Raw genomic sequence first — 20,199 nt, 5'->3', positions numbered from 1 at the left:
CATTTTTAATATCCTTTGAAGTTTACTTGGAACAGAAACAGCATAAGATTCAGAGGTTAGTTGGGTCACCTTTTATTCTTTGGGAGAATGGCTTTGTCACTACCTGTGATCTTTGTGTTATTAATGGGACACGAAAGCTGAGAGAGCAGAGACTGGCAGATGTGGAGGAGAGGTGGGTAGGAGGCACAGAAGAGGCGAATCTGGAATCCCTCTCCATCTTTTTATGCCAGAGGGAACCAGACAGGGAAGCTGGCTGGAGAACAGGCTGTCATCAACTCTCATGGTTTTGAGGGTTGCATAGTTTTTTAAATGTAAAGACAAAGCTTTGTGACTCATGTATTTGCAGAAGACTGGGTGATCTTTTGAAGCCTGAAAAAGGGCAGCCTCTCTGAGTGTGATGGAGCACGATCAAATAAATCCTACTGAGGACAGGTGTCTGGATATCTTCTTTTGGGTTTAACCACTACTCCACTTTCTACTTTGTCTCCCGGCAGCAAAGCACAACCTCCTTTTCCAAGCCAATTGAGGCTTCAGGTCCTATTACTCAATGCCTACAGGAGACCTGAGCAGTGCGGAGGAGAGAGCACTGACCAATTTGAAGCTAAAGCCAATCTAAACAGATGGGCAGCTAACAAGAGTAAAGATGCATGAATGCCTCAGCCCACGGGAAAGAGATTTAAAGAATAATTATTCCCTTTCTTCTTATAATATCATTCAAAACACTCTACATGTGTGCAAGGGGATCTCCACACAAACACAAAACACAGCTGACTGCAAGGACCAGTGCCACTTCTGGAGTCCCAGGGACAGCCAGGTGCCACCAGTTCTGAACTCCCTCTGCCACAACCCAATATAGCAGATATTTAAGACAAACTACTAAAAGTGAACAAGGCTGACTATGGAGCTACAGTGATGCAAATTACACAACTATTTCGGACTACCCCTGTGTGCATTAAGTCCCGCTGCTTCCTCTGCCGCTGTGTATATGTCAATGAATGATTCTGGCTCCTTTGTACTTTTCACAAGCCAACTTTAAATCACAGTTAATAAAGGTGCTTTCGACAGTTTCATTTTAATCAGAGGAGTCAGATATGACATACTATCCCTTCCAGTAGCTGCCTGGAGAGTTTCTCAGAGGGAAGTGCAGAGAAAACACTGCCTAATGTTCTCCTGTAATCTTAGCTCTCAGAGATCTTTGTTCAGCAATATAAAACTGACATTTTAGCCCACAAGAAACAGATATTCTCCTCAACCAAGGAGTATTTATAGGCATCCTTGATATAACATAGCAGACAGAGATCTGGGCCATAAGAACTCACATCAATTTAATGCTATAACATACAACTACTATAAAATAATAACGCAACTGTATTAGAAATCCCCATCTCGCGGATCTAGAAATACTCATGACGCTTTCATGTCACACTCTACAGCTCGTCTGTAGTGACGGGCCTGCGGGAAACTCGGGTGAGCAGAGAGGCTGAACTACAACACTGGATTTCAGCTCGACCCAGCTCCCTTTTGACCGCACAGATCCAGCCGACAGGCCATCGCACGATGCTGACAGCCTGCACTGTTTTTCGGTTTTTTGTTTCTTCCAAACAAGCCACGAGTAGCACGGGGGGAAACAGGTGGGGAGAGACCCCTACCAAGCGCGAGGCTTCACCAGGACGCCGGCTCTCCTCCCCACCGCCGCCCGCCCCAGACCCGCAAGCCCGGGGGCGAGGGCGGTGCCTGCGGGCCGCCGCTGCCGGGGGAGGGGATGGCGGGCGGGCAGGGCGCTCCCCACCGCCTCCCTCCCGCCCACACGGCGCGGCGGCGGCGCGGGCAGCATGTGGGCAGCGGCCCCTCTCCTCCTCCTCCTGCTGCTGCTGCTGCTGGCGCGGCTGCGGCGGTGCGGGGCGGTGCCGCTGGAGCCGGCCGGCCGGGCCGTGCTCATCACCGGCTGCGACAGCGGCTTCGGGCACCTGCTGGCGCTCCGCCTCCACCGCCTCGGCTTCACCGTCTTCGCCGGCTGCCTGTGCCCCGGCGGCGAGGGGGCGCGGCGGCTGCAGCGAGAAGCGGGCGCCGGCCGCCTGCGCGTCCTGCGGCTCGATGTCACCCGCGCCGGGGACGTGCTGGCGGCCAAGGAGCTGGTGCTCAGCCACCTGCCCGAGCGAGGTGAGGTGAGGCGGGCGGGGAGGCCCTTGGGACGCGGCGGTGCAAGCCCCGCTCTCGGCTACCGGCCCTATCCGCCGCCCGGGCGAGGCGGCTCCCGGGCAGGGTGAGGGGCGGGCGGGGAGGGCAGGACCGGCGGACACGGGAGTCCCGAAAACGGCCCCTCGGTTCGCCCGGGGCTTGGAGGGGGCTGCTGAGCAGGAGCTGCCTGGGAGGGTCAGCTGGACTGTCACTTGTGACTAGGGAGGGCTGTCAATAAGGGTGCTAACTGCAGTTACTGCTATCAGTAATAACAACAATATTTTATATTAAAAAGTGCATTGGTGCTTGGCTAAGCGGTACACAAACCGTGGCCTATCCAAAGATGCTGACAGTGGAAAGTGGGTGCACTTTTCCCTGTGCCGCAGGTGTCAGCTGTCTGCCAAAAAAGAAAATCCCCAGTGCAGGGGTCCCTGGGATCCCTCCCCAGGTATCCAACAAGTGGAAACTGCAGGGAATGCAAAGAACAAGTGTGCACACAGAGGAGGCAGCAGGAAGGTGATATATTTTTGGGCATGACTTCTGAAAGGGAGAATAAATAAAAGAAACACCGATAAGACAGTTGCCTTGCCACACGGGACCAGCCGCTTTGTGGTACAACTTGAGGTTTGCCAAGCTCATCCCTCAAAGGGCTACTTAAAAGGAAACACGTCAATTATACACCCTACAGGGAACACACACCTAGGGGAATGGATAGATTTTAGCTTGCAGAATCATTGCAGACAACCTAAATCCTGGGTTATCCCTTAAGAACACATGACAGGGCGCAGGTAGTAGGATCAGAGTTACCTCCTTTCCTACTTAGGCTGCAAGGCGAGAGTCACCCAGCGTAATACCGGGGGATCCACTTGGTGCAGAACAGGCTTACTCAAGCTCAGAAGTAAGATTCCCTCAGAACTACAAACACCTTCTGTTCACACAGGGAATATAAGCAGAGGCTAAAGTATGCAGAATGATAATGAAATGCAAGGCCTCCGCCTGCGTGGTCTATTAGCACGTTGGGAAAGGGATGAAATCAGCAGTGAAGTAAGAAAAAGCCGAGATGCTGCTCAGTAAGTAAGCGTATTTATGGTTGATCTTGACCTTATCTGATTAAGAGGCAGAGCCTTCCCCTCTCAGGCTCTTTCCCAAGCTGCAGAGACAACACAGATGACTCACGCAAGCCCTTACATGCTCAATGGGGACTGGGTCACCTGAAACTCTGGGTTACAGGCAATTTATCCTGTAATTCTGACTATGCAATGATGGTGTTCATGGTGTCGTGTAGACTCGAGTCCACAGTTCAGCACTAACTTGCTGGTTGTCCTTGCACGTAAGTGTGTGGATGTGCCTTCAGATCAAGGCAAATCACATGAGAGATGTCAGGGCTTGCTGGAGGGGCCACGAAAGACAAAATGTAGTTTTATAGTTTCAGATAGCACATACACCATTTGGGAAAACTCTCAATTATCAAGTAATCATCCTCCTAAATTCATTAAATAAAAAAGAGCAAAAAGTTATTTTAAAGTCTGATATTAATGGAGTGAATGCCGTAAGTCTTCTTCATAATTTATAAAACATATGGGCATAAATATTTTTATCTCAAATGTAACAAAACTGTGAGGATACTCTACTTATGTAGAATCTTCAAGCAAAAGACTTCAGTAGGAGTGGTCCTTCTTGGCATCTCTGAAAACAGATGCTTTCTTTGGTATTTTAACTTGATAAAAACAATTTCAATTTAATGATTCAACTGAAGGTTAACTTTCTTATTAACCAATTTATTGTTAAAGATAGGAATTTTAATTTTTTTTACATTCTGGTTAAAGATTTTTTTAAATGAAATTATTTTTCATTAGGAAAGAGAATTATGAACCATCTGTAACTGCATTTATATTCTGAAAGTACCTAAAAGATGAGAAAAGGATGTGACTGCAGAGAACATTTTATCTGCTACCCAAAGGTTCCCAAAGGGTGGGCAGCGGAGCGTGCACCTCAATGTCCCACCAGTTAAGGAACTTTCCGTGGTGAAACCTTGGGACATTTTCCCTATTGGGTCATAGACAGGAGCATCCAGGGCCTGCACCAGGAGACAGATCACACTGAAAATCAATAACATGTTGGACATTTGCAGTAAGGAGGACAAAGAGCAGGTGGTGAGACCAGTGGACCATTTTAAATAAGCACTGGAGAGATAGAAAACCTGCTTTTGGGTTTTTTTTCAGAAACAATTCAAACTGATGTAGGAATCCAGGGTTGTGCTGAAAGGTTATAGTAGATCACATTATTTTACTTAAAAAGCTGTGAAAGCATCCACCTTTAAAACAGTTATTGTCAATGTTCTGGATGCTCTTTTAGCTAGTAAGAACTGTTGGACAGTTCTATCCCTCCCTCCTCTTCCCTCAGAACAGGTAATTTTATTCAGCAAATCCCTGTAGGAACTCAAAAAAGGGATCTGTCTCTGGGAATCACTACGCATTGCCTTAGGGATTGTTCCCTCTCTGCACTTCATACCATTTTTACTATAATCAGTTTAACTCAGGTACCACAGATTTTAAGTACATCACGCCAATGTGCTGTACTTACAAAGTCAGATCACTAAAACACTCGTGTATCATTCAAAAAATGGTCAAAAAGAAACCCCTTCAGCAGTCTTCAGGTTTAATGGTAAGTGTGCAAAGGCTACGCATTCCAAACTAAAACCTCAGAAGACGTCACAAAACAATAGGAAAGCAGTTGAACAACCATCGCTTTTTGCATGCTCTGTTTAAATAGCTCAGAGTAAATACTGGTAAAGATTAAACATTTATTCTTTATGATTACGGTATCATCCTTTCCATGGAGTGTGCATCTCAGACAAGTATGACTTGTTTGAATGCCAGACATTGGCAGATGTGCTGTCTTCCAAGTCATCGTAATCTGATAAGCCAAAATTTTGTCCTTTATCTGAAATTTTTCTTTGTAGTTGATGAAAATACGTGGTTTCTTGCATTTATTACACCTCTCTGCACTATTTTCCTTGTTTCAAACTTGCAGAATGCTCCTGCTTCTGCTTATATTTTCATGAAGTCTGTTGAGCCTCGTCAGCATCACATACTCTTTTGTACTAGACCTGATACATGCACAAAGTAAGAGAGTCCCTGTCCTGAAGAGTATGCAATCTGCCACAGAGGGCTCTCCAGACAAGGAGCTGGCAGTGAACAGAGAGAACTCAGAGAACTCAGGTCTATCCTGAATCTTGTTCTTTGGCAGATTTCAGTTGCCTCAAACCTAGACCCAAGTTGAAGAGGCTCTACACTGTAAAGCCTGTATTTTTTGCCTGAAGTCCCAATGAAGAAGCTAACCACCTCATTGTGGACTCCGCTGAACGCAAGAGTCACTCTCCCACTGAGTCAATTCACTGCATGGAAAGAAATGAGAAGTTCCTGGGTCTGGAGAGAATGAATCCAAGAAGCCTCAGTCGGCAGTTGCTGGTGCTAAGGGAAGTCATTCAGGATGGAGGAATACTGTGCTCTGGTATTTCCCTGTGCCTGGAATAATTTCTGCTTTAAGTAGACTATTTAGTATAAGATGTACAACTAAATATCAGGAATAAAGGACAGTACTCCCTACACCTTCTAGTTATGCTGTAACCATGAGATAACTAACCCAAGCCCCACCTTATCTTCTCTGTTATGCCACAGTAGAAATCCAAACTGCTGGTAGCACAGCTAGCTGGATATTCGGCCACTTCATAGTTTGTTTCCTTGTAAATATTTGTTCTATTCTAGACTGTAAAATTATATCTGAAAGGATGGCAAATCAGTTTCCATAGTATGTAGCTCATTCTCTAGGGCTGACTAACTGTCCCTCCACAAAAATCTGCTGTCTCTCATGCCTTTTTTTTTTTAATTGGTTTTTATGGCTTATGCACCCATTAAGATGACTTTCTAAAATATTTAGAGTCCTTTCTTGCTTAAAAAGAAGCAGCTTCTTGCACTTGCACATTAAAACCAAGATGAAGTAGAACAGGAACTTTGGAGCATGTTGATTTGCAACTCTCTTAAGCTCTACAGCAAACCTCATTGTTTTTTTCTGTTTAAAACAGGAATTTCTGTTCCTTTCCTTGCCTATTATGAGTGACATGTAGCTAGCTAGAAGGGAGGGATATTAGTTTTAGTCCTACATCCTACTTTTAGGTTATTAAACACTCCCCTCCACTTAATTGAGATTTCCTATTCACAGAATCCACCCAGTAGGCCCCATGGTACCATATTTTCACTCAGACTTCCATTTCAAATAGACTTATCCTTTCAATGAAGACGACCACAAGATTCCGAGCTAAGGCTGGTGACTCCTGAGTGTCTGTATCTGAAACTCGGGAGTCTCAGCTGACCTGTCACCACTGACACTCTGCATTGCCACAGACAGACTGGCTTGTTCCCTCCCTTTTTTCCATATTAATACGGCAAATCACACTTTCCTTCCTTTGCCTGGTTTCCTCTAGTATTGGATTGGAATCTTTCAGGAGAGAGCCTGTCATTTGTGCAGGGGCTCAGGTTTAGGTAGAAACTCCAAAGACCCATGAAATCAAGAATACATGTTTGAGTTTAGAAAATGTGGCTAAATTCAGAGATTATCTGTGTGTAGGCACCTACATAGAAACAGCCTGATTTTCAAAAGGTTTTGCAAACACACAACTTGATTGACTTGAGCAGGAAGAGGACTTTTAAGAGTTTCTGGAAAAACGTCAGGCATCTTTGGAGCCTAAATAAGGACTTTGGATATGCGCCTTTTGGTCAACATATCTTGAAGCAGAAATCATCTGGGAGGCTATGTGAGAGCTAGTGTTCTTCTCCTGAAAGCCTCACTAATCTTAAGTTAGGTCTCCTAAAGTGATTCTTTAGATCTCCTGCTACAGCTCTTAATCTTTGTCCTCAGGAGCCATTTTCCCAACACAGAGATCACTGAAAATCTCTTTGACGTCCAGTTCTGCTTTCCAGTTTATTTATTCCCTGTCTGCTGTAGCATATATGGTCTTAACACCCCTCTTCCTAAATTGTGCTTGGACTGAGTTCTATTTTGACAGTTTGAGTAATTTTTCCTTTCCCAATGAAACTTCAGCTGCTTTTTCCTAATGTGTCTGTGCATGGACACTCTCAGGAAATGCAATGTCTTTTTCCTTCTGCGGTTCAATTCTCACTTGTGCCTTGTCCTTCTAGGTTTCCATCTAAGGACTATATTTCTCAGGTTACCTGAGCTGCGTTTGTCTAAGCAAATCTATAATATATTTTGTATGCACATTTATAGCATTAATTTTCACTACAAACATTTCAGGAAAGGAAGACCAAAGCTGATTGAAGTACCCTGAGTACTGGATACTGGGCAGGTTGTTTCTCAGGAGGTAGGGAACTTTCTGAAAAAGTGGCATAAGGGAACAATGAACTGTTTGTTATTTGGGTAGAATTTTGCAAATTGATTCAACTGAACAAAGCGGCAGGAAAATATCAGAACATTTCTCACTTGGGAATGCTGAAATGTTCTGAGTAACAATATGTTTTGCTTGAGGGCAACTAAAATGTTTTGTACTGACCCCAAGCAAAATATCTTTTTATGTTTTATTTAATCTTCTCTTTAGAAAAGTCTGTTTCAGTTTAACTCAAGCAAGTTTTTCTCCTCTTTTGATTTGGCGGCTGCACAGAAAGGAGCCATTATTTTGTGAACTCTGCCTGCTTGTACACTCAGGCTGGCCTCACCACTAACTCCCTGGACTCTTTGAAGGGCATGAGCGAAAGCTGACAAAGGGCTGGAGAGAAAACTCAAGCCCTACAAGCTAAATTCTGTGTTTCACGGTTTAGAGAAAGAGGAAGAAAATCAATTGTCTAAAGTTTGATGGCTATATTTCTGAAGCCCTAAGGAATTCAGGGATATGTGGAGCAGGTGTTCTTGCTTTGCTGTGCAGGATGCAGTGGCAGAAGGAAAATGACATTTCTTCTTTATTTAGGAAAGGTAAAGCTGAAAAGATCAGGGAACAGCTTTTACAGTGATGCCAGGCTTTAGTTTGTGTTGTGTTAGAGTTAGATTATATAAAAATAAAGCTGAGTACAGAGACCTCCAGCCTTAAGTAGAAACAGATGGGCTTTGCAGCTACGCAGTCCATCTCTAGATCAGATCACGTGCAAGTACAAAAATATCGATAATTAGCTTTTACAGAGGACTCTCTAATCCACTGGTCTTGAAAAATTTTACAAGGATGTCAGTCCCATGGGGTTAGTTCCATTTTAAGAGAGAGAAATAAGCTCACAGAGGTCTGCTTTACAGACTAATTAAAAAAAAAATTGACTTTCAGCTTTAGCTGTTGTTGTAAAGGAAATAATGTATTAGCAGTTCCTGGCAGGGCTCTGGAAGGACCAAGATACCATGAAATCCTCACAGGAGCTTTGTCAGAGAAGATCAGAAAGAGTTCAGCCCAAGAGTTTCTGCACCTTCACCAGGGTGACCAAAGGTCCCCTGAGAATATCTTTGCCACCACAGGTACAAGAGGCTATGGCTGGGTCACATCACACCCGTGCCCCAGGCCCTGTGTCCAGAAGAAAGAAGAGAGGCACTGTTGTCCACTCTGCCTCACCAGAAACCTGGGCTTGGAGATCCTGTAGGAAGCATGACAAAACAATCATTTGCCTCAGACAAGTACAAGAAATCTTAAAAAATGTGTAAGCAAAATTTTCAAGGCTGGCGGAGACAGGCTACAAACTTAGCTACCTACCCTATGTACTTAGTTACACTGCCGGTCACCCTAGAAATACCCTCAGTCAGGATTTGAGGACAAAAATAGGAATGTTTTCAAAAGCACCGTGTCACTGCTTTAGCATACATCTACAGATACGTGCTCTGAGGGCAAGAACAAGTCAGCATGGCTTAATCAACATGTTTAGGCAGCACATCAGCTCTGAACTGCGAGCACTCGACACTTCAACAAGAAAGCATTTCCAACAGTCGAGGTTATAAGTGCTGTGCAGCGCTCACACAAAGCGTTCTGTGGCTTTGGGCTAAAGGGCTTGCACTTGATGTAGAGCTGTGTCAGAACAAGCTTTGCTGCCGATACATTTCTGCTTGTAAACACCGGAATCTTACAGCACGTCATGGGGCTGGGCTCCTTAGCACTAAGACTCATTATTATGTGGGGAACAGAGTTGGGCAAGAGTACAAAATCAAAAAAACACTGTAGCCACTGACCTTACTTGGTTACTTTACCTAATGCTGCACCCATGTACTTGATTCTGGCCGATTTCAGAAGGAATCAAAGCTCCAATCCTGAATAAGAAGCCAAGATTTAGGCTCCTAAATTCATCAGGCACTTTGAAAATATTATCCCTTAGCCTTTAGACTGCTTAATATAATTTTCACAAAGCTGCTCATAGCATGCACTGGGATTAAAGTAATTAAAATATCATGGTACACCGCATTGGCAGTAAGATGTAGTCTCCCAGATCATGTTATTCATAAATAACTTAAGATGACTATAAAGTGATTATTAAATAGCACTGAGAGTTACATAGTCCAGATAAGGGACACAATTATGTTCCTTCATTAAACAAAACATGCCTGCACTTATAAGTAGAAAAGACAAAAAGGTAACAATTAAAAAGTTGTTTCCAAATCACTAGTGTTGTTTTGTCACCTAATGGTGCTTGTTTTGCAGTGAAAGATGCTTCTTGAGACTTTTCTCTTCCATAGGCTTCTGGGGGCTTGTCAACAATGCAGGAATATCAACATTTGGTGAGACAGGGTGGCTGTCTATGGAGAAATATGAAAAATTTGCAGATGTGAATCTCCTTGGGAGCATCAGGACAACCCTGGCATTTCTTCCTCTCCTAAGGAAATACAAGGGTAATGCTAATCCACTGTTATTTAGAGTTGTAGAATAATTAGCTTACTATAATCAGGGTAATGTAGCATCTATAAAAGAAGCCTCAATTGTCTCTCATTGAACTGAAATGACAGCTTCCTTCTGGGTGGCCTGAAAGAGCAACTTGATGCTGAAAAGAGGGTAAAGTCCTGAGAGGAAAACATGCCCTTAAAGATTCTGTATTTAGAATATACAGAAAAAAAGTAATTACAAATAATGAGTTATCTCAGTGTTTGATTCAAAAGAGAGAGAAAAAATGCTTACAGTAGATGATTAAGCCCAAGTAAGACTTTGCAAGCACTGACAATCAGAAATCATAAAGACCAAATAAACTCCTGCTTATCTTTATTATTTAGGCCTTACTATTTTACTGTTTGGCAATTAGGAGAGGAAGGATGATCCTACAGAGGTGAACTAGAGACATCCAACTTCCAGTTCCAGGCCTAGCAAGATCCTATGACCTTTGCAGGAAACTTCAAGTATGTGAAACAGTACTGTACAGAGATGCATGGGTATTGAATGGGATAAATTCATTTGCATGGACCTCCATATGCATGGGCTTTATCCTTTCTTCTGAGAAGAAATGGTTCAAATAGCTACCTACAGCATTGCAGCGTGTCTCAGTTGCTTTGCAGTTTGTTCCCTACTTGTCACCATCTGTATTTGGGCAAGAAAGATACCCTTTTCATTTCTCCCCGTTTTGCTTAGCTTGTCTATTTAAGTTGCAAGCTCTTTAAGGTGAGGATTTGTTCTGTGTGTATAAAGCATCAAGCACAGTAAGGGCTAGGTTTCTTCTAGAAGCCTTAGATGCCACTGCTGCACAAAACATCAGTAAGATAAAAGCATCCCCTTTTTGGCTACTCTGCTTCTTCCTGCTTGGTTGCCTTTGGTTGATGATATTCTGAGGCAAGAAAAAAAAAAGACACCTTTAAATACTGCAAGCTGGATGTGTTTTTGTAAAAGAATGTGCTATTGCGTATACCCAGTGTGTTACATGGCATTTACATGGGGAGACATCACTTTATTTCTGTCATGTCCCACTTACTACTAAAACTCTGTGATGCTGATCCACCAGAGGCATTTGTCTGACTTCATGAATTGCAAGGGGTTACTTTGAAGCAAAAGGGACTAATTGTGTGTGTGTGATATTCAGCACATGCATAAGCTTTTAGAAGATTTGGGTTTGGATGGCTGCACACACACAGTACCTTATCTCAAAAGAGCGCTCTGCATCTCATTCCCGGCTGTCAGTGCTGCCTTTATTAACTGCCCACACTTTATTTTCAAGTCCCATCTATGTAGGAGAGGAAGCCAAGGTACTTGTAGGAATAATCCTTGTCCTGTCCCCTTCCTTGCTGGGTCAGCGGGACAGCTAAAGCTCATGTTTTTGGGGGCAGCAAGTGACCTGTTCAAATGAAAAGCTTGAATTATGGATGTTAGAGCATTCTCCTAGGAAAGCTCTCTTAGGCAAAGAAAGAAGTTAAGTGATGTGTCCCACATCCTGGGTGCCTGCCCCAAGTCACTTAGCTACTGGATAACGGAGGCAGAGGCCACCCTACCATCTTACCACCCTGTAGCTGTGTTCTGAAGGAAGCGTCTGACTACCCCTACTCCAAGAAAAAACTTAAATATTATTAATATTTGTAAAGGAAGGTATTGCCCTCCTAAAATTAAGCGTCCTGCTCTGAGAGGAGCAACATCTCCCCATAACTTTTCCAGACGGCCAGGCCAGCTGATGCAGCATCTTCATCAGCAAGCTGGTAGTTGTTCTGTTATTGTGTATAAGATTTACTCCTGCCTGTACCATTTGGTCAGATTGGGGCACAGACGCTATCTGCATCTGTGACAGCAACTACGTTCTCCGTGTTGTTAGCGACAAGGCCATCTTTTCTCTCACCTCTGGTATTTGTGTATCCACATTCACACATTTCTTACTCCATGGTGTGACTATGTGATAGAAGTTTATAAGTAAACAACAGCCCAGCACCTCAAATAAGAAATCTCTGCTATTTAATATATGCCTGCACTTGGCAAGAGTTATAATGGGGAAAAAAGCAGCACAGATCAGGGAAATCACAGCAAGGCAGTGTAAGGCTGCACACATTCTGTCAAGTCACCTTTCTCTGGAGCAGCTTATCACTGTACAACCTGATTTTGGCTTTATATGCACAGCTGTAAGCCAGGACTCAGTGCAGAAAAGGTGGTATTAGTAGTCACATATCCACCACAAGGAAAATCATCTGCTTTTCTCCTCTGCATTCCTCCTATTACTAGCATTGTCCTTTATTACTGTTTTTCAGTCTAAAGTTTTAAGGGGACTGCTTTGTTTCCAGCTCTTTCATCCTGTGTCAGACTTGGAAGGACTCAGCAGGAATAAACAGCACGTTGGGAACGTGTTACGCTTTGTCCAGCCCAGCATCTGTCAGCAGATGGAAGGAAGGTTTTTGTGAGAAGTTCTCTGCTTTACAGAGCTTAGTGCACTTCTGTGCTGGGACCCCACACTTAACACAGCCCAGCTTTGCCATACTACATAGTAAAACAGCATCATACTAAATACCACATTATTAACAGCTCAGAAGACTCAGGTAAATCACTTCTATGATAAAGACTGAGAGCGAAGTTATGTTACTTGCACTATTTTCTTTCCAGGACGCATTGTTTTCATGTCCAGCATTATTGCCTATTTTTCTCTGGGAAATGGCATTTATTCTATGACCAAGGCAGCTATTGAGAGATTTTGTGATGCTCTAAGACTGGAAATGAAGAAGTTCGGTGTTCAGGTAAGTGATGTAACGAGTAGCTGTTGTGTGAAACTCCCTGCTATTTCTAACATGGATTTTCATCTGAGTAAGAGAGAAGTTTCACTCCTGAGATTTCCTACAGAGCTGAAATGCATCTTTTTGTAGGGAAAGCAGCAAGCGACTTGCAGAAAGAATACCAGACAACAGTGCAGGGGTGGAAATTTTGGTCAAGGGAACAAGCACACGCAAAATATCTTGTGCAAAGCAAGTGCTATGCATCTGAATGACAAAGATAAAGATCTGAGCTGAATCCAGGGGTGCAGCTGCCCCTTGGAAAGAGGTGGTTTGTCTGTGGTTAATTAGTGAGCTGGAAATCACTAAGAATGCTGGACCTGGGTGATGTTTGCAATTCTGTGAAGCTGTGGGATAGCACTCCTCTGCTTTGTGCCAACAATCAGACTTCCACCCTTTCTCCACAACCTCTACAGTGGAGAAACTTTCTAAGTCAGGCCTGCCTGTGCAGTGCCATGCTCTTGGAAGAGCTTGTGACAGCACCAGGGAGCTGAAACCTTTTCTGGGGTGGCTGCAGGAGCAAAGAGCCCAGATGTGAGCGACATCCAGCAAAAAGGAAAGCTTGTCACCTACCTGAGGGGTTCTTTCTCTCTCCTCTCACAACATCAGTGCTTAAAAGCTCCTTCCTTTTTATGGGAATAGCTAAACTGCAAAAGGCGGTATCACGCAAAGTAATTATGTTTTTATTCTCTTAACCTAAGAGCCTCTAAGAGTGCTCTTAGTGCCCTGTCTAAGCATCACTGATAGTCAAACCTGAAGCTTAGATCACTAAGTAGCTTCACTAGGCTTTTTCACTGCGGTCACTCCATTGCTGAAACACTTCTCAAACACCAGAAGTCTTCCCTTGAGGGTTTACGTTGGTATACCTTTTATATACACAGATTTACAGCATTGTTGATAAGCTTTGTGTTGGAGGAAATTACAGCCACGCATTATTAACTACCCCTCTCGGATAAATATAAACCTGTAAAATGCAAGTTATTTTACACATCCTAATACCACACAGCACGATGAGGATTTGCACCAATTAGCTGAGGATAATCTCGAATGCATGGAAGAGCTTAGTTTAACAGGTTAGCTACTCTGGTTGCTTTGGGATTTTTACTGTTCCCCCACCCCCAGAATAGCCCCAGCACACAATACAGTGAACCAGGCTGATAAACATTTCCAGAATATCTATGAGAGTTATTTTTCTATTTCTCACTGTATGCAAGACACTGGCTGGCCTTTCCCTCAGAACCTGCCCTGCAAAGAGCTTGCAGAATACACAGTCCCTCTTCCTTGTGCTCCCCTCCCTCACCTTGGGTTGTAGTCTTTAGAAATCATGTCAGTTAAATGCCATGGAGTTTTTAATGTTGGATGTCTACAAAGTTTTAACAAGCCCACTGCTAATGGGGGAAAGGCATGCATACTGTAAGAGCTAAGCCTGCTCTGAAATTCCCCAGAAGCCTCAGAAGTTAGCAGAACAGTAGCAACAACACATGCAAAGAGAACAGGCAGAGCAGTAAAGGATTTGTGTGGTTTCAATTTAAATCCACATGCACAGACATCTATGGAAATCTGCCAATGACATCAGTGAGAGCTAGACCAGGACCTTTGGTCCCCTCTGTATTTGGCTGAAAACACCTATTTTCCTTTTAATTACACCCACTTGGAGAAAACAGCCATTCTTTCCCCAGGACCTTCTAATTTTCTGTGACATCTCCTTTAGTCCCAAACTGGGACCAAAAAATTACCAATCAGAAGATTCACCACTGAGGGAAAAATCCAAAGTATTCCACTTTGGAGACATCAAAGTCATACTGAAATGCTTTGTCTCACTATTGTCAAAACATTTATACCATTAAGCATTCCGTACAAATCAAAGATGCATTATTGCATTCTGTGAAGGTATGCTGAGTAGTCAAAACAAGAACATTAACAGAGTGAAATGAGGAAGTCAGAATAAAGCACCTCTGCAATCTTAAATGTTTCACAGGAATGTATTTGATTTCAGTCAAGTTTTCAAGGTTAAAATTTCAACAAAGCAGCATTTTCTGGAAGAAATCTGTCTGCAGAAAGCTTTTGATCTGTTTTACTGACTATCGTATTTAATTGAATTCAGAATGACTGATTGCATTGTGGTTTTACATCTTGCTTTTAGGTCTGTATTATTCAGCCAGGAAATTATGCACGCTCTACAAAAATTCAGCCACCAATCAGTGCCGAAGAGATTTGGAATGAACTCAGTGAAGAGGAAAAGGCAGTTTACAATAAGGAGTACGTTCAAGAGCGGGCAAACTTCTTCAACAGCATTCTCAGCGAAGGAAGCAGTAACGGCAATGAGGTTGTAGACGCTATGGTAGATGCTTTAACATCTCCTGCACCCAAGGCACGTTACATGGTAGCAAAGCTAAAGGAAAAAGCACTGGTGTTTGTGTGTGCTTTATTCCCAACTGTTGTGATGGATTACTTTATGTCTTACGCTCTGAGTAAAGTAAAACTTGCATAGCCTACATTGGTACTGTTCAGTGATTCAGGCCGGGCAGTTTTTCAAAACGCGAAAGCCTGGGCTCAATCTAATGCTCCCAGAAATCAGTAGAGTGGCACCAGTTAACCGACACAAACTTTAGATGGTGTCCCTAATCAGAAATGTCACTTTTTCATCGGGAGAAACATACAAGACTCCATGTAAAATTAACACATTTTTCTAGGTAACTTTATTTCTCCCATGTGAAAAAAAAATACATCCACTTATGCTGCTTTATGTATTGCCTAGAAAATTTAATGCATCTTTTTCTAATGCAATACCAGGTTACTGTGTTGCAGACATGACAAAGTGGAGCATATCCTACCGGGCAATGGCATACCTGAAATCATTACAGCACACATGAAAATACCTTATTTGTAGGAACCTGAGTAGTAAGTTATTATTAATTTGTTTAGATGTTAATGGAAAAGTTAGGAATGAGCACTAGACCTTGAAATACTTTGAACAGAGTTAAGTGGCTGCAGAAAGCTTGGAAGAGTTGAACGATAAAGTTGTAATACGGAAACAAGGTCTTGGCTAACTACAGTTCAGCACTTTTTCAGGTGTTCTGGGTAGATCTGTAACAAAGCCAGTATGTCATGGACTTTGGAAAATAAGTAGCATATTCCATTTACAAATTAATATTCCATTCTAAATAAACTCTATCTTTCATCTAATGTCTGGATTAATTGATGTGTTAACCTAAAGTATAGTCAGAGAGCTAAACGCCAAGGTGACAGATATCAGTATGCAGTAGCAACCTGCAGCTTAGAAAGAACATACTCAGCCTGGAGCTCTGTTTTTGCTACTATTATAGGGAATAAGGTCTGATGAAAAAAAAATCTATTAATATGAACAGGAAAACTTTCATAACGTATTATGAGAGTAATTGAGCAGAGTGGCTTCATTAGCAGTCTCCTACCAACTGATATGGAACAGCTTCCTGTTTTACACATACAGAGTTTTAAATTTAGCCTGGTTGTGGCATGGCACAAAATCCAAGAACTTTGGGACCAAAAGATCCCAGAATAATTGGCATCAACTGTGGTGACACTGGTAGGTACAGAATAGCAGCACGGAGCATTAGCCTTCTCCATGCCAGGTCTCCCATATCAAACTGAAGACTCTGCTGTAAGTTGACCTAGTTAACTTTTTGGTCTGAACCAGAAATTGCATCCTCTACCTGGGATCTCTTTCCTAATATATTGAATTCATTACCAAGTAAAGTTACTTTCCCTTGTGGTGGATAATTGGGCAGTCTGAGTCAGAAACATAGGCGAGATGAGCAAACAGACGGACTATTATAGGTCTTCTCCTGATACACTCAGCAGGGGAACAGTCATCTTACTGCACCTTTTTTAGCTTGTGGAACATCTTACTTCTCTTCCTAAATGCTGGACCCATCCCAAGAGCTTGCACTGGTAAGAGGACAAGCCGGGGCGCCCACCTGTTCCCCTGCTTGTCAACAGCAAGATTATCAGATTATTATCATCCACTCTCCTCATTTAACCACAACTGAGCAAGGCCAAGCAAGGGAATAGGAACAAGGCTTATTCCAACTGAACCAATTGATTTCTTGTATAGGAATTCCCCCTGCTTGACCTTGGGGATTTCAGCAGCCTTACATTGCTTTGGAAGAGTTGCTTTCATGCTCTTAGCTATTCTTTGTGCAGATGACCCTTCCTTACAGTAAGTAGGCACTGAACTCAAACAAGCAGCTTGGAAACCCAGATGTTTCTCCATCAGACCCAGGATCCATGTGCTTCTCTCTGCCTCACAATGTCACTTTACATTACATGATCTCCCTTCTATTTGCATTTCTGAAAGCTACAGCAATAAATTGTTGCTGAGACCACAAGAAGACCTGCCTCCCCGATACTGACAACATGAAATACTTCCAGCTGAAAATTCCTGCCTTATTTGCTGTGTATGTGGTAAAGAATGTGATCAGTATTTCAGTAGCCTCATGTAACATCAGACGAGCAGTACTCCAGAACATTTATTCCATGGTCTTGACAACTAAGAACTTGCAGTGTGTATAGTCTCACATGGGATATAGTGACAGGCCAGATGAGAATGGGTGGGACAAATGATGACAGTTTGTATTTTCATTGCTGTCTAACCTGTCAGCGTGGAAGCTAACTGAAAAATAGCTACAAAATTATTGTCTTACATATTGTCTTACAGATAAAGAACTAATTGAGAGAGTCAGAGCTTCAGTTATTAACAGGCCTGATGCACTCCCACTGAAAGTCACCTGGAATCCTCCCACTATGTTATATGGGCTCCAAGGCATAGTGTTAGATAAGAAAACCTAAAAAAAGAAAAAAGTTCCAGGGCTGATTTCAGAGTCCCTGAGATTAATGGAAAGATATCTTCACAAGAAATGATCACAAAAGGGGCACAGCACTCCCACAGGTCTGAAATCACAGAACCCTGAAATCACCTTTACCTCAAGTCAAGTTAAAGTGCAGATGCATACAAGAAGCCTGTATTTACAACATCCAAAACAAGCAACAGTTGCTGTAATTTCCAGCTACAAACCTCTAGGGTATGTTTGATGCCCTGGGCAGTTTGCACCTTTCTTTCCTTAGTGCAGACACATTTGTCTGCAACCTCCTACTTGTATTCCTGCATTCGCTTGGCACTCCTCCAAAACTGAGCTGTCAGCCAAAAAGAGCCCAACACCTTGAGGCTTCAGACCTTGGAATAATTTTCTCTGGTGAGGTTTATTTATCTCTAAAGACAGAGACTACTGTAAGTTTCTCTATCAGGATTTTGATCCTGTTTATTTTGGAGTTGCTGCAGTACACTAATACCAGAGCAGCAGGCAGCAAGGCAGAGAAGCTCTGCTCTTGAAGCCACAGTGCTTTGAAACATCCAGCTTTTGAAAAAGGATGTTTTGCTTCTTGAATCATGAGTCCTCATTATCACTCTCAAAAAGCTCACGGAAAGATGATCACCATGAGAAAATAAATCAAGCGTAAAAATCTAAATATCCCTCCCCAAACACACATGCACTTATAAACACATCCACACTTGAGGTGAAATACCAAGTACCCGCACTTGTTATGGTCTGGTTCCAGAGTTTCCACAATTTCCAGATTCAAGTCATGTGGGTGTTTCAGACAGGATCTTCAGTTATTTTCATAATGAACTAAATTTCAAAATAAATGCGCTAGCTTTTCTAATGTGCATTTAATGTGTGCCACTCCGCAAAGTGAAAAAAGGAGAATTCACCTGGGCCTTAGGTCAAGACCCACATGTCTCCTTGTTTGTGGCAACAGCAAAAGCAAAAAATCTTACACAGAACAGGCAACAAGGAAAAAGAGGAGAAGGGCTTGGATGCTGTATTTTCCAAAGAAGAAAGCAATCAACCAAGGCAGAACAGCACAAGACTAATAATCCAGCCAACTCACACTATAAAGTACTAGCACAAAATAGCTACTGTACAAATGGCACTCCTTGCAGGGGACATAATGAAATGCTTTCTGCTAAAATGATGTTATCTATTGTTGTGACTCACCACACAGCCTCATGCCTTGCGTCACCCGTCCTCCCGTGCTGTCGGACACGCATCCAGCTGTGCGTCACTGCTTCCCTGGCAGGAGAGATTTCATGTCAGAAAACAACTTTGTTGTTGAACTTCCTGATGCTAGAAGTGTTTTGCAAATAATTCAACAGCCAGTCTTGGCTGGGTCCGAGACAGACGGTCTCACTGCAGCACCCGGCCTCGCTGCCATTATCCCACACGCGATTACTGAGGCCCATGGAAGCACCAAGGGCCAGTGGGTTTGTGGCACTCGGGGGCTGAAATCAGACACTAAAGGAATAGAAAAGAAGCACAGAGAGCTTGAGAAGCCCCATTGTTAGTGGCGTTTGTCTTCTAGAATGACTTACGCTTCAACTCGCTTTAACAGTTTTGGGCATTTACCCCTATTTGTCGGCACTGCCAGGGGTTTTTTTTGCTGTTAATAAATAGGTTTCTCCTTCCAGCCAGGCCTATATGGAATTGTGTTTCAATTTAAGTCAAGTTGACGTTGTAGCGCTACACAAACCTTCTGGGAATGCCTATGAAGTTGGGGTATGCACAGATCTTGTGATTCCATTTTTGTGGTCAGCGATTCTAGTCAAGTTTAGAGGTGAAACAACTACACCGTACTGCTTTCCGTGGGAGGAAAAGGAGTAAGAAAGTAAGGTCTACAGCAGGAAAACATCAAAGGCCGCGACATCCCTGCGGCACCACAGAAGATGAGGCCGCCCAACACTCGAAGGCAAGCGCCAACACGGGGAAGCCGGCGCACCCAGCGCGGCCCACACGGCCCAGCGACCCTCAGGGCGGCCCAGGCTCCCGCACCCGCTCAGGGCATGGGGGCGGCCGCTCCCTCCCTCCCCGCCGGCCCTCACCATCAACCTGCCCCCCTAAACCAGCGTCCCGGCCGTGTGCCCCGTCTCACCCCGCCGCTGGGAGGGCGGCAGGGCACGGCTCCGCACCCCGCGGTTCGGAGGCCGCCGCTCGGCTCCCGCACCCCCGGGGCCCTGAGGGGGCGACGGCGCCGCCGCCTCGCGCCTCTCCCGCCTCACAACCGCCCGCCGCGCGACGCCGTTGCCAGGAGAGGCGCGCGGCGGCGCCCCGTTGCTAAGGAGGCCGCAATGGCGGGCGCGGCGGGGGCCGGCGGGGGGACGCGGCGCTCAGGCCAGGGGGCCCCGGCCGCCGGGCCCTCGGGGGCCCGTGGTTCTTCAGGTGAGTGCCCGGCGAGGGGCGCGCTGGGGCTGAGGGGAGCGCCCGGCGAGGCGGGGCAGGCGCAGGCCGC

At 44.1% G+C, this 20,199-nt stretch overlaps 1 protein-coding gene across 1 annotated transcript; it reads left to right on the top strand.

Annotated features, from left to right (window-relative positions):
- The first annotated feature begins 1,832 nt into the window (after nucleotides 1-1,832).
- Nucleotides 1,833-15,367, top strand: LOC135987739 (D-beta-hydroxybutyrate dehydrogenase, mitochondrial-like). The gene is made up of 4 exons (XM_065632865.1): nucleotides 1,833-2,160; nucleotides 9,892-10,044; nucleotides 12,713-12,843; nucleotides 15,020-15,367. The coding sequence occupies exons 1-4, from the start codon at nucleotides 1,833-1,835 to the stop codon at nucleotides 15,365-15,367; spliced, it is 960 nt and encodes a 319-aa protein (XP_065488937.1).
- Nucleotides 15,368-20,199: the final 4,832 nt, after the last annotated feature.

Source organism: Caloenas nicobarica, chromosome 3 (assembly GCF_036013445.1).
Source record: "Caloenas nicobarica isolate bCalNic1 chromosome 3, bCalNic1.hap1, whole genome shotgun sequence".
Taxonomy (NCBI): Eukaryota; Metazoa; Chordata; class Aves; order Columbiformes; family Columbidae; genus Caloenas; species Caloenas nicobarica.
Note: the sequence above shows the minus strand (reverse complement) of the source record. Positions and strands in the feature narration are given on the sequence as shown.

Bases quoted from the DNA above. Each gene is read 5' to 3' on its own strand.
- LOC135987739 (XM_065632865.1), top strand. From the start codon at position 1,833: ATGTGGGCAGCGGCCCCTCTCCTCCTCCTCCTGCTGCTGCTGCTGCTG. The intron at 2,161-9,891 runs GTGAGGTGAGGC...TCTCTTCCATAG, and splicing joins CAGCCACCTGCCCGAGCGAG to GCTTCTGGGGGCTTGTCAAC. The intron at 12,844-15,019 runs GTAAGTGATGTA...TCTTGCTTTTAG, and splicing joins TGAAGAAGTTCGGTGTTCAG to GTCTGTATTATTCAGCCAGG.